Source organism: Elephas maximus, chromosome 2 (assembly GCF_024166365.1).
Source record: "Elephas maximus indicus isolate mEleMax1 chromosome 2, mEleMax1 primary haplotype, whole genome shotgun sequence".
Classification (NCBI taxonomy): domain Eukaryota; kingdom Metazoa; phylum Chordata; class Mammalia; order Proboscidea; family Elephantidae; genus Elephas; species Elephas maximus.
The window spans coordinates 64,977,868-64,991,280 of record NC_064820.1 but is presented as its reverse complement, the minus strand read 5'-3'; the positions used below and the strand labels follow the sequence as shown (position 1 = coordinate 64,991,280).

The 13,413-nt window shown below is 37.5% G+C and overlaps 1 protein-coding gene across 1 annotated transcript in view; it reads left to right on the top strand.

The window, feature by feature from the left end:
* The window catches only part of DEPDC1B (DEP domain containing 1B), a 110,103-nt gene that overhangs the window by 49,805 nt on the left and 46,885 nt on the right, over positions 1-13,413 (top strand). The window contains exon 3 of the mRNA XM_049857614.1: positions 10,575-10,710. Coding sequence (XP_049713571.1) covers positions 10,575-10,710 — 136 coding nt within the window. The remainder of the gene's footprint in view (positions 1-10,574; positions 10,711-13,413) is intronic.

Sequence of the window (13,413 nt, the reverse complement as noted above, 5' to 3'; positions counted from 1 at the left end):
CAATACTAGATGCCCTAATACATGACATTAACAGGGTACAAACCATAACTAGGAATATACAAGGAATTTCTCTTTTATACCTATTTTATTGAGAGTTTTTATCAGGAATGTTGGACTTTGTTGAATGTGTTTACTGCAGCCATGTGATTCTTTTGTTTATGTGGTGGATTATGTTGATTGATTTTCTAATGTTGAACCATCCTTGCGTACCTGGTATGAATACCATTTGTTTGTGGTGTATTATTTTTTTAAGTGATGCTGAACTCTATTGGCTAGAATTTTGTTGAGAATTTTTGCATCTATATTCATGAGAAATACTGGTCTGTAATCTTTCTTTTTTGTGGCGCCTTTGCCTGGTTTTGGTATCAGAGTTGTCCTGGCTTCATAGAATGAATGTGGAAGTAGCCCTTCCCTTTCTGTGTTCTGAAGTAGTTTGAGCAGCACTGGTGTAAGCTCTTCTCTGAATGTTTGGTAGAATACTCTAATGAAGCCATCTGGACTAGGGTTTTTTTGTTGTTATTGTTCTTGTTGGGAGTTTTTTAAATTATCTTTTCAATCTCTTCTCTTGTTATAAGACTGTTCAGATTTTCAACTTCAGTTTGTGTTAGTTTGGGTAGGTAGTGTGTTTCTAGAAATTTGTCCATTTCCTCTAGGTTTTCAGATTTGTTGGAGTATTTTTTTTTTTTTTTTAAATAATATTCTGTTATGATCCTTTTCATTTCCGTTGGATCTGTCAGGGTTGTATCCTTTCACCATAGCTATTCAATCTGTATGCTGAGCAAATAATCCGAGAAGCTGGACTATCTGAAGAAGAATGGGGCATCAGGATTGGAGGAAGACTCTTGAAGACATAACTGTAATAAATATCTACACCAAACAGCTTTCAAGATGTTCTGTCCTTTACTGAGAGTGGTGTTTTGGAGTCTCCTACTATTATTATTACTATGGAGCTGTCAGTTTCTCTTTTCAGCACTGTTAGAGTTTATGTATTTTGGAGCCTTTTTATTGTGTGCATAGATATTTGTTATGGTTATGTCTTCATGGTGGATTGTCCCTTTAATCATTTTATAATGCCCCTCTTTGTCTTTTATGGTGGTTATTGTTTTAAAGTCTATTTTATCTGAGAATAGTATTGCCACTTCTGCTCTTTTTTTGATAATTGTTTGCTTGATATATTTTTTTCCATTCTTTGATTTTTAATAAATTTATGTCCTTGTTTCTAAGATGTGTCTCTCGTAGACAACGTATTGATGGGTTCCTTTTGTTATCCATCCTGTCACTCTCTCTTTATGGGGTACATTTAGGCCATTTACATTCAGTGTAATTATTGATAGGTGTGAATTTATTCCTGTCATTTTGTAGTGCTTTTTTTGTGGTGGATGCTGACCTTTTCTTTGTTCCTCTTACTCTCCTGTGCTGAATTCCTTTTGTTTGTGGATTTTTTTTTGTTTGTTTCTATAAATTTTGTGTTTACTGAAATTTTGTTTTTCTTCTTTATTTTGATGAGTATGTTTGTTGACTTTTGTGGCTACCTTGAAATTTACCCATATCTTTTGAATTTTGAGCTAGTCTTTTATTAGTATCACCTTGACTTCCTCTCCATTTGAAATTTCTACACCTACACCGTTTATTCCTTCTTTATTGTTCTGACGTTATTGTCATTTACAGATTAACCTTTCTGGTTCCCTGTTGTAAATCTTTTAGTTTTATTTTATCCTTGAGAGTTCATTACCTAGGTTGGTATCTGCCTGTTGCAGTCTCGTATCCTAGATTCAGGCTGTTGTCTTATGTTGTTGGTTTTCTAACTGAAGGACTCCCTTTAATAATTCTTGTAAATTTTGTTTGGTTTTTGTATATTCCCTTGACTTCTGTTTATCTGGAAATGTTCTCATTTTACCACCATATTTTAGCAAGAGTTTTATAGGACATATTATTCTTGTTTGGCAATTTTTTTTCTCTCAAGGTTTTGTATATGTGATCTCAAAGCCTTCTTGCCTGCATGGTTTCTTCTGAGTAATCAGAGTTTAGTCTTACTGTTTCCCCTCTGTATGTGACCTTTTGTTTTTCTTGAGCTGCTCTCAGAATTCTTTCTCTGTCTTTGATTTTAGCGAGTGTGATTTGATATGTCTTAGTGTTTTTTGGGGGAGGTCTATCCTATATGAGGTTCGTTGAGCTTCTTGGGTGGTCAGCTTTTCATCTTTTATGATATGAGGGAAGGTTTCTGTCAGCAGTCCTTCAGTGTTCCTCTCTGTTTTCCATTTTCTCCTCCTGTTCTAGAACTCTGGTCACTTGCAAATTCTGGCTTTTGATTATATCCCACATCTCAGGGTTTCTTCATTCTTTTCTCTGATTTTTCCTCAAACAAAGTAGCAATACTGGGCTGTTTTGATTACAGTGGCTGTGTAGTGTGTTTTGATATCGGAGAGTGTAAGGCCTCCTGCTTTCTTCTTTTTCCTCAGTGTTTCTTTGGCTATTCGGGGTCCAGTTGCTTTACTGGTCTCAATTTCTTTTGTGTACAAATGTGCAATTTGTACTAGATGATTTCTAAGAGACTTTATAGTTCTTTTTTTTTTTATATAGTTCTGGAATTCCATGATCATAATGTTAGACTGACAATTTTTGAAGCAAAACAATTATAGCCCACTGGAGGGAGCTCTGCTCTTTTTTAATGTTCTCAAACATTTTTGTTAAGAATTATATCTTTCAGGTTGTTGTTGTTGTGTAGTGTCAAGTCAATTCTGTCTCAGAGCACCCCTATATGACAGAGTAGAACTGCCCCATATGGCTTCCCAGGCTGTAACCTTTACGAGAACAGAGCAACTGGGGGGTTCCAACCACTAATGTTTTGATTAGCAGTCAAGCGCTTAACCATCATGCCACCAGGACTCCTCATATCTTTCATAAAAGAGTATAAAAATTGTATATGAGCAATTTAACTAAGAATAATAAAATGAGTATCTGTTGATGCATAATTTTCATCTTCCTCTCCTGAGAGGTCATCAAAGTCCTGACTTCTGTATTAATCATCCACTTGCCTCTCTTTGGAAACCCTGGTAGCACAGTGGTTAAGTGCTACGACTGCTAACCAAAATCTACTAGGTGTTCCTTGGAAACTTTATGGGGCAGTTCTACTCTGTCCTATAGGGTCGCTATGAGTCAGAATCGACTTGACAGCAATGGGTTTGGTTTGGTTTTGATTTTGCCTCTCTTTATTTTATCACTTACGCTTGTATCCCTAAACAATATATTGTTTTTGCTTTTGAAGTGTTTTTCAGTTTTTGAACTTTGTATAGAAAATATCAGTATGTATTCTTCTCTGACTTGTTCTTTTGTTATTCATGATTTTTAAGATTCATTCCTGTTGATGTGTGTGATTATAGTTCATTCAGTGCTCACAGCTATGTCGTTTGAGTGTATTAATAAAAAAATAGACCACATTTTATCTATCTGTTCTCTTGTTAGTAGATACTTGGGTTGCTTCCAGTTTCTTGCTGTTATGATCAATGCTACTATGAACATTTATGTACACGTCTCCTTTTTCACATGTTCGAGAGTTTTTTTAGGGTACTCAGAGTTACCTAGGAGTAGAATTAGTTTACAGGATATGTGTATGTTCAACTTTACCAGGTAATACCAAACTGCTTTTCACAGTGGATGTGCTGATTTTTATCCCAGTAGTGGAAAATATTTGATATTGACTGGTTTGTTAATTGATAATTTTTGCCAATGTGTTATGGGTTATATGTGAAATGCTGTTTCATTGTGATGTTATTTTGCATTTCTTGATTACTGATGGCATTAAGTATCTTTTTATATGTTTATTCATCATTCCTGAGTCCATTTCTGGAAATGCCTTGTTCGTATCTTTTCCCCTTTTCTGTAGGACTCTTTCTTGTAAATTCTTAGGAGATTTAAAAAATGTATATTCTGGATATTAATGCAATTAACCCAATTATATGGATTGAAAAGATCTCTCATATTTTTATTTTGGTGTTTTGGTGAGCAGAAAAGTGCTTAATTTTAGTGTTATTAGATATATCAATATTTTTCTTTATGTTGTATAATTTTGACATCGTGCTTCAAAAGAATTCCTTTACTACCCAAGGTCAGAGAGATCTTATGCTGTGCTTTAAGTGTTATGGTTTTTGCCCATGGCATTTATATAGGATCTGTATTAAGTGTTCTGGTTATCTATGCTGAGAAATAATCTGTCTCACAATTTAGTGACTTAAAACAGCCATTTTATTTTGCTCATGGTTTTTTTGTTAAGAATTTAGGAACAGCTCAGATGGGTAATTTGCCTCTCACTCACAAACATCAGTTGGGCCAAAAAATTCACTTCCAAAATGCCTTTTTTACTCACAAATGTGCCTTTGTGCTTCTTGGCCCCTTGTACATGGAGTTTCATTCTCTAGGGCATCTCCAAGCGGGCTCTGTTTTTCACAGCAACATGGTCTTAGGGTAGTCACCATACTTACATGGTGGCTGGATTCCAAGAGGTTGCATCCCAAGAATGAGCATCCCGAGTGCAAGCATTCCAGTAGGTAACAAGACAGCTGCCAGGCAGTTGAAACCTGTGCCTGGAATCAGCACAGCATTACTTCCGCTGTACACTATTTATCAGATTTAAAGGGGTAGAGAAGTAATCTGCTTTAGATGGGGGAGTGTTAAAGCTGCATTGTATAAGAGCATATCAGATGAGAGATGTTGTGGTTATCTTTGGAAGGTACAATCGGTCATAGTTTGCCACTTTCCCTAATAACATTCCTTCATTTGTAAACCACATTCACCTCCACCATCAAGTCTGCCAAACTTTCATCCCATTACAATATCACATGTAGCAATCACTGGTTCATAGTACTTCTGAAACGTAGTTGGATGTATGTCTGCCATTTCTTGATTAAGAGAATTCTTTGTGGCTTCTGGTCCTACTCTGGGCTCTTGTCTCTGCATTTTGAATCATCCTTCCTTTTCCATGAGAAATGAATCGTGTTTGCAGTGGAGTAGTTTTCTTAGAGACTTCTTGCTTATGGAAGTTTGGGAGCCCTGCCTGCTCTTTTCTTTTTGAACTGTTTCTCTCCTTTAGTCCAAGTGGATGGGGATTCTGTTAGTACTATCGTCTTAAAAAATGTTGTGATTAAAAAAGAATTTTTTTTTTTTAAATGAATCTTATTGCAGTTTTCACATTAGGCAAAACTCACAAATATCTCTTTTCCATCCTGGGCTGTTTACAAATCGGATATGGCACCACACCCTTAAGATTTTTAGAAGCCCTGTTAGTTTAACTGAGACTATGAGGTACTGCCTTCAATCTTTCCGAGGTTATAGCAAAAGAAACTCCCTGGATTTGATCTTTGCCTTGAGGCCATTTTTACTTTGAGAACCTTTTTATGGAAGAGATTTATGGAATGAGAATTAGTTTTATTTTTGAGCCATCAGGTACTGGCACCTTTTTGTACTGGCCCCTCCTCTAAATTCTGCTCAAAAGCTGAATAGTTCCTTCTTTAGTTCATCTCCCTCGACCCATACCTTGTCATCACAGTTGGCACTAGTAACATTCTGCGTATAAACCCCTGTTCATCTAGTACCATTTCTTTTTCCCATGTTACCATAGGTGATACTTTAGTGAACTTTATGTTACTACATGTTCTTGTTAGGTGCTGTCAAGTCAGTTCTGACTCATAGTGACCCATGTACAACACAACGAAACACTACCTGGTCCTTGGCCCATCCTCACAGTTGTTGCTATGTTTGAGCCCATTGTTGCAGCCACTGCATCAGTCCGTCTCTTTGAGGGTCTTCCTCTTTTTCCCTGACCCTCTACCAAGCATGATGTCCTTCTCCAGGGACTGATTCCTCCTGATAACGTGTCTAAAGTACCTGAGACGAAGTCTCACCATCCTTGCTTCTAAGGAGCCTTCTAGCTGTACTTTTTCCAAGACAGATTTGTTCATTCTTCTGGCAGTTCCTGGTGTATTCAATATTCTTTGCCAAAATAATAATTCATAGGCATCAGTTCTTCTTCAGTCTTCCTATTCATTGTCCAGCTTTTGTGTGCATATGAGGTAATTGAAATTACCATGGCTTGGGTCAGGTGCACCTTAGTCCTCAAAGTGACAGCTTTTTAACACTTTACAGAGGTCTTTTGCCGCAGATTTGCCCAATGCATTAAGTCGTTTGATTTCTTGACTGCTGTTGCCATGGGCGTTGATTGTGGATCCAAGTAAAATAAAATCCTTTACAACGTCAATATGCTACTACCTTACATGAGTCTTTTCTCCAACTTCTGATAACAGCTTCCTCACTGTTCTTCTAGCCCCGACTAGCAAGTCTCTCTGAGGTCCTTCAGGCCTCCAATCACTGCCTGATTCTGATGCAAACACACCAGTTTTCATCCTGGTTGTATACTGCTGTGTAATAAAACTAAGCCCAAAATTAGGGCTAAAACAACCGTTATCATCTGTGCCTGTTGAGGCTGGAGCATCCACTCCAAGATAATTTCTTAATTTACAAGCCTGGAGCTTCGATGCTCCTTGTCCTCTCTTTCTTTCCATGTAGTTTCTCACCTTCTAGGGCCTCTTCCTGCTGCTTAGGCTTCTGACAGCATGGTGGCCTCAGAGTAATTGCGTTTCTTGCATGATGGCTGGTTTCCAAAAAGGAGTTGCCCAAGAATGAGTGATTCAAGAACAAGAGTTCCAAGAGGCAGGAAGAGGAAACAGCCAGGCCAGTTAAGGGTTACTCTGAAAACTGGCATGCTCTTAATTCTGCCACATTATGTTTGTCAAAGCCATTAGAGCGCTTGTCCAGATCCAGAAGGCGAGAGATACCCACCGTCTCTCTTGAAAGGGTAGTGGCAAGATCACATTACAGAAGAGCACGTGAGGTGTGAAGTACTGTTTAGACATCTTTGGACGTGCAGTCTGCCACAGGGATGCGACTGCATTTTCCCAGATGGATAACCAGTTGCGCCAGCACTAGTTATTGAACAGTCCTTACTTTCCCATTGATCTGTAATACCTACTGTGTCATAAATCAGGTTTCTAAACATGTGTTTGTGTTTGTTTTGGATCCTCTTTGTTTAGGGCAATGTTTCTCAGCGGGGGGAAGATTTTCCAGGGGACCTTTGGCAATTCCTGGAGACGTTTTTGGTTGTCACAACTACAGTAGAGAGTGCTACCAGCATCCTATGGGTAAAGGCCTGGGGGTACTGCTAGACACCCTGCCATGTGCAGGACAGCCCATCATAACAGAATTATTCAGCCAGAAATGTTAATTGTGCTGAGGTTGCCAAACCCTGGTCTATACTGCCAGTACCATATTATCTTAATTAGTCTTGGTATGTTTTACCTCCCTTTGTTTTTCTTCTTAAAGAGTGTCTTGATTGCTTTTGGCCTTCGTATTCCCATATAAATTTTAGGATCAGTTTATCATGTTTTGTGAAAGACTCTATATTTTGATTGGAATTTCACCAAAACTATATATCTTTAGGAGGAAATTGACATTTTATGATATTGAATGTAATTCACTCACATGATATATACCTTTATCAACTTAGTTCTTTAATACCTTTCTAGAAAGTTTTATTTTTTTCTTATTATTGGGCTTATAAATCTTTTGTGTAAGATGGTTTGCTGTGTTGGCTCTTCTGGGCCTTAATTTCCTTAAGTGAAAAGTGTGGCCTTTTATCTCTAACACACTTTCCAGCTCAGGATTCTGTGATTTTAGTGTTAGAACTAAACTGATAACTTTCAAGGCGGAAAGGAAAAGTAGCCCACTAGAGGGAGCTCCTCTGTAGTTCATCTCAGGCAAGGTTGCCAGACTCAAAGGCTGTGTGAAAATAGATCCCACACCTGTTATTGATGGCTACAGACATTATTCATGGCAAAGACTTCATCATCTCAGTGTGGAAGAGAAAGTAACTCCCTGGCATCTATTCAATCGCAGTTCTCCACATGAGAAATTTTGCTTTGGTCTTTGGAAGATACTATTTGTTTTTGTATGTGGAAACACAAGAAACACATTTTTGTAGCCAGGAGGAAATTTATAGATCATCCAGTTTAATTCCTTCATTTGACAAATGAATAAACTATGACTTGGAAAGACTGTTACTTTCCAAAGGACACACAGACAGTTTGTGAGAGAGCCGAGACCGGAATCCAGGTCCAAACATTTTTATGTTAAGGTGAAGGAATGGGGTCAGGGAGTGAGCAGTGGGTATTAGTGATGGGGTGGGGTTAGGAGCTGTATTTAATTTTGAATGAGCTAGGGGGTGGTCTTCAAATTCCCTGGGATTACATGCACGGTTGTGCATGTATGTGTGTGAGTGTGTATGTGTGTTTCTATCCGTGCATATATAACTGTAGTTTGTTAGGATTGCTGGCTTCTAAGAAATAGGACTGGATTTCTGTAGGCCAGCCTTTATTTACGGAGTGGGATACCTTTGACTTGCTTAAAAGATTCATTTAATTTATATTTTGGAATCTACTGGGAACATTTGTCTTGGTAACTTGATTACCAAAACTGAAAGCTATCTTTCAGTTTATTTATCTTTAACTTGATTTAATGATTTCCAGATCTCATTTTTTTTCTAATTCCAAACTGACTTTTCTAATAAACTGCAGTTATTGGATGTTCTTCTCAGATAAAGCTCAACTTCTCTGTTTACCATCTCCATTTAGTCATCCCTTTTCAAATTTATTGTGACTATTTTTAAATACTCTTACTATTTGTGATTCTCGTGATTCACCTTGCTGTAAACTTTCTTTGTAAACTGTAGACATTTTTAAAATTCTTTATTTCTGCATTTGCTATAATAATAAAGATTTTTATTTGGCTATTTAGTTGTTCAGTTACTCTTTTTTCCTATGGATATCATGGACAAAATATTAAGCTTTTTGGCTGAGAAATATTTTAATTCTCCTGGAATCCAGATTTCTGGGGTCCATGGAGTTGGGGTGACACACCCAGGCCATTTGCCCTTAGGTGTCCTTTTGAATCTTGAGCCTTTGAGGAACTGGTTTTCCTGGAGTCACCTTCAAGTTAAACAATAGCCTAGTAAGCAGTTTAGGGGAGACCCTTTTGCCTTAGGCATTGGGCCCTTTTGGAGAATTATTTATCTGCGGTCAGTTTAGAGAAACAGGAACTCCAGGGTCTGACTGGAAGCTGTGTTTTAGGATATAGGGTGTGCCCGTCATGACTCTGTTTTTACAACTGACTAACCCTGAGATCCTGTGTGTGCTCTCACTCTGTCTGCTGAGAAACCAACATGGAAGGAATTTACAATGACCTTCAGGAGACTACCCTGCCCTGACCCCGCCTATATAACCTGTTTTCATATCACCTCTTGGGAGCGCCTTCCCGATACTTTCAGTTTGAGGCTGCTATTCACAATAAATATATTCTATTATACTTTTTTTTTTTTTTATTTCTGGTGGTTCTCTGTGCATTTAGTTTTTTAACATGACTTAAAAGAACAACCCAACCCAACCAAACCAAACCCAGTGCTGTCGAGTTGATTCCAACTCACAGCGACCCTATAGGACAGAGTAGAACTACCCTATAGAGTTTCCAAGGAGTGCCTGGAAGATTCGAACTGCCAACCCTTCAGTTAGCAGCCATAGCACTTAACCACTATGCAAAAAGAACAACAGGCCAAAATAAAAAGTCAACAATCTATTGACTCCTGGGTCACCATTATGACATAGAGTTCTTTCATATTAAAAAAAAAAAAATCTGATCATATTCTTTCCTAACAAGCTAATGGAAAAAGATTCTCTGAAAATATATATACATATTTAATTACCTTTCTGTTGTTCTTTATCAGGGATGGTATGGTCTAGGCCAATTTAAAGAGAGCTAGAATTTAGGCTACTATGTATTAATTCAAGGAGTGATGCTGTAGATACCTAGGAGGGGATAGGAGCAGGGAGGGAGTGTAGAAAGGCAGAGTAAGAACACTGAGCAGCTTTCTAGCTCCTTCCAAGATGGATTTCTAGACTGAAGCTTCAATCTCAGTATGAAGTGTTGGATATTTAGGGTAAGTAAGATTAATCTTTGCTACAAATAGTTATAAGAGTGAATGTTAGGCCAAATGATTTTGTGCTAATACATTCTTTCTCAGCAAGTATTACTGAGAATTTCTCCATCAATAACTTCTATTTGCATACTTATCAACTGTACATTTTGACATGAGTTATGAAGCTGCAAGGACTTTGAGCTGGGTGAAAAAAATGGCATACCCTAGCATTCCATTAAGAACAACTTTAATCATGAAAATTAAGTGATAAGAAAACAAGTTTTATTTATTTATTTTTAAAATATGTCTCATATTTGAATCCTGTTTTTCTCCATAAATGTTATCTGATGGGCATGATGAATGAATATTTAAAAAAAAACTGTATTATTGTTGGGTATGATTAGTTATATGTAATGATGTGATTGAGTATGATTTCATTTATTATCTGAGGTTTGAAATTATTATATAAATTCTCAAGGGTATAAGAATCAGGACTATTGTTAAAATATCTTTGTCTCCCACTGACTATAATAATAGAGAGCTGCTTCTTCGTTTTTAGATTTCCTCCTTCCTCACCCCTGAAACCATATCCAAAGAAGCCCTCATACCCAAAGGATGTTATTAAATTTCCAGAATGGAATGATCCCCCACCAGGCACTTCACAAGAAAACATTCCAGTAAAGCCAGTTGTTACGGTAAGTACCTTTACTGAAAGACCTAGAGACTGGCAGTTGGGAGAAATAGTTTGTGAATCACCAGCCTTGGTCCAGTTTTTCCTCTGTATTAGTTTCCTAAGGTTGTCATAACAAATTACCATCAACTAGATGACTTAAAACAACAGAAATTTATTTTCACACAGTCTAGGAGAATCCCTCCTAGCTTCTGGTGACGGCTGGCAATCCTGGGTTGTGCTCGTGGCAGCAGGACTCCAATTGTTGCCTATATCTTCACTTGGCCATTCTCCTTCTGTGTCTGTTCTCCTTCTGTGTTATCTCTTCTTTTCTTATAAGGACACCAGTCATTGGATTAGGACCATCTGTTATGGATTGAATTGTGTCCCCCCAAAATATGTGTTGTAAGTCCTAACCTCTATACCTATGGTTGTATTCCCATTTGGGAACAGGGTTTTCTTTTGTTATGTTAGTGATGGCATATCAGTGTAAGGTATGTCTTAAGCCAATCACTTCTGAGATATAAAAAGAGCAGATTAGGCATAGAAGCAAGGAAGCACAGGTGGGGGAAGATTACATGCCACACGAAGATCACCAAGGAACCCAGGAATAGAAGCTGAAAAGAGACAAGAATCTTCCCCAGAGCTGACGGAGAAAACCTTCCCTAGAGCCAGCGTCATGAATTTCAGACTTCTAGCCTCCTAAACTGGGAGAAAATTAATTTGTTTGTTAAAGCCACCCACTAGCGGTATTTCTTTTATAGCAGCACTAAGAAACTAAGACAGCATCCTAATCCAGTATGACCTCTTCTTAACTCAATTACATCTGCAAAGACCTTATTTCCAAACAAGGTCACATTCACAAGTACCAAGGATTAGGACTTCAACATATCTTTTTTGGTGACACAATTCAGCCCACAATACCGTTGATCCCTTATGTAGTAACAATGGCCTAAGAGTACTTTGAACAGTATCATACTACTGAAAGACAGTAATAAGGAAAAAGAAGAAAATAGTATACCCATAGTATCTTCCAGAGAGAATTGCTATTATTAACATTTTTGATATGTATCTTTTTTCTATGTATGTTTTAACATAAAAATAAGATCATGATGAACTGTTTGTAGCCTACATTTTTTTACTTAAGACAATATATTATGGCCATTTTTTTATGTTATTAAAAATTTGACATTTTTAATATTTCAGTGTCTCATATGAAAGTAGGAAACCCTGGTGGTGTAGTGGTTAAGAGCTACAGCTGCTAACCAAAAAGGTTGGTTGTTCAAATCCATCAGGCACTCCTTGGAAACTCTATTGGGCAGCTCTACTCTGTCGTATAGGATCGCTATGGGTCGGAATTGACTTGATAGCAATGGGTTTGGTATATATGAAAGAAATATATTTTATTTATCTAGCCCATTTTGCTAAATATGTATGGTGTTTCCAAATTTTCAGTATTATAAACCATGGTAGTGAGTGCCATCTTTACAGATAAATGTTTAAATGTATCCATGAGTATTTCTCTAGAATAAGTTCTAGAAGTGAGTTTTCTAGACAAATGCAACAACCTATACATCTGCTTTCAAAAATAAAACCCTTAATTTAGATACTTAAAAAAAAAAAATTCAGAAATCCATGTGGTCTTTGAATTTCACTTGACACGTTAGTAATTCTCAAAAAAAAAAACCAAAAATCAATTTTCTTACTCTATTTCCAAATTTATAGTATTTTTCTATAATACTACTTTTGCAAAAAACTATCGTAGAAACTCTTTTGTATATTTCTTCTATGTTTTTCCTCTAAAATTTAACATTCTTCTCTGAGATTACCAAAGGAAAGTGTTAGGAATCGCGTCAAGCAGCCTAAATATGAGAAATGAGGTACTAGTATTGTTGAGGTGGGAAAGCTGTGGGACTTTGGGCACATTATTTATCCTTCCAAGTCTGAGTTTTCCTCTCTGTAGAAAGGGTTTGATAATACAAACTGCCTTGGGGGTTCATTCCTTCTTCTCTTCTCTTTGCCATCTCCAGGCCGTCCTTGTGGAGCTCTTGTTTTTCCCACTTTTTGCAGGTGCCAAAGATCAGGGGGCCACTACCCAATATTGTATGTATTTGATCTTTGCTTATTAAAAATCAGAGAATCTTGAAAATAATGCGCTTTATATTATTTTACAACATCACTCGGTTTGGACAGTGCATGAATTTGAATAGGTATTCCTCCACTTAATTTTGAATTAATAAAATTTTACTGCATCGATACTTCATTGATTAACTTCCACAGGAAAAAGTATCTAATGTCATGCATATTGCCATAGCTCTTCTGTAGTTTATGAATATTCATTTATAACGTGACCCGATCATTAAAAGAATTACTGAGGAGGGCAAAGGTGGTTCAGTGGTAGAATTCATGCCTTCCATGTGGGAGACCTGGGTTCCGTTTCCGGCCAGTGCACCTCATGCACAACTACCACCCTTCCAGCACTGTTGCTATGATGCTGAACAGGCTTCAGCAGAGCTTCCAGATGAAGGTGGACTAGGAAGAAAGCGTCCACTTCTTAGCTGGGCGGTCTACTTCCAAAAAATCAGCAAATTCAAACCCTGTGGATCTCAAGGTTCTGATGTGCAACCAATCACAGGATGGCAAAGGACCGGGGAATGTTTCGTTCCATTGTGCACCAGTTTCTATGCGTCAGGGGCCGACCCCACAGCAGCTAACATGAACTCCTTTA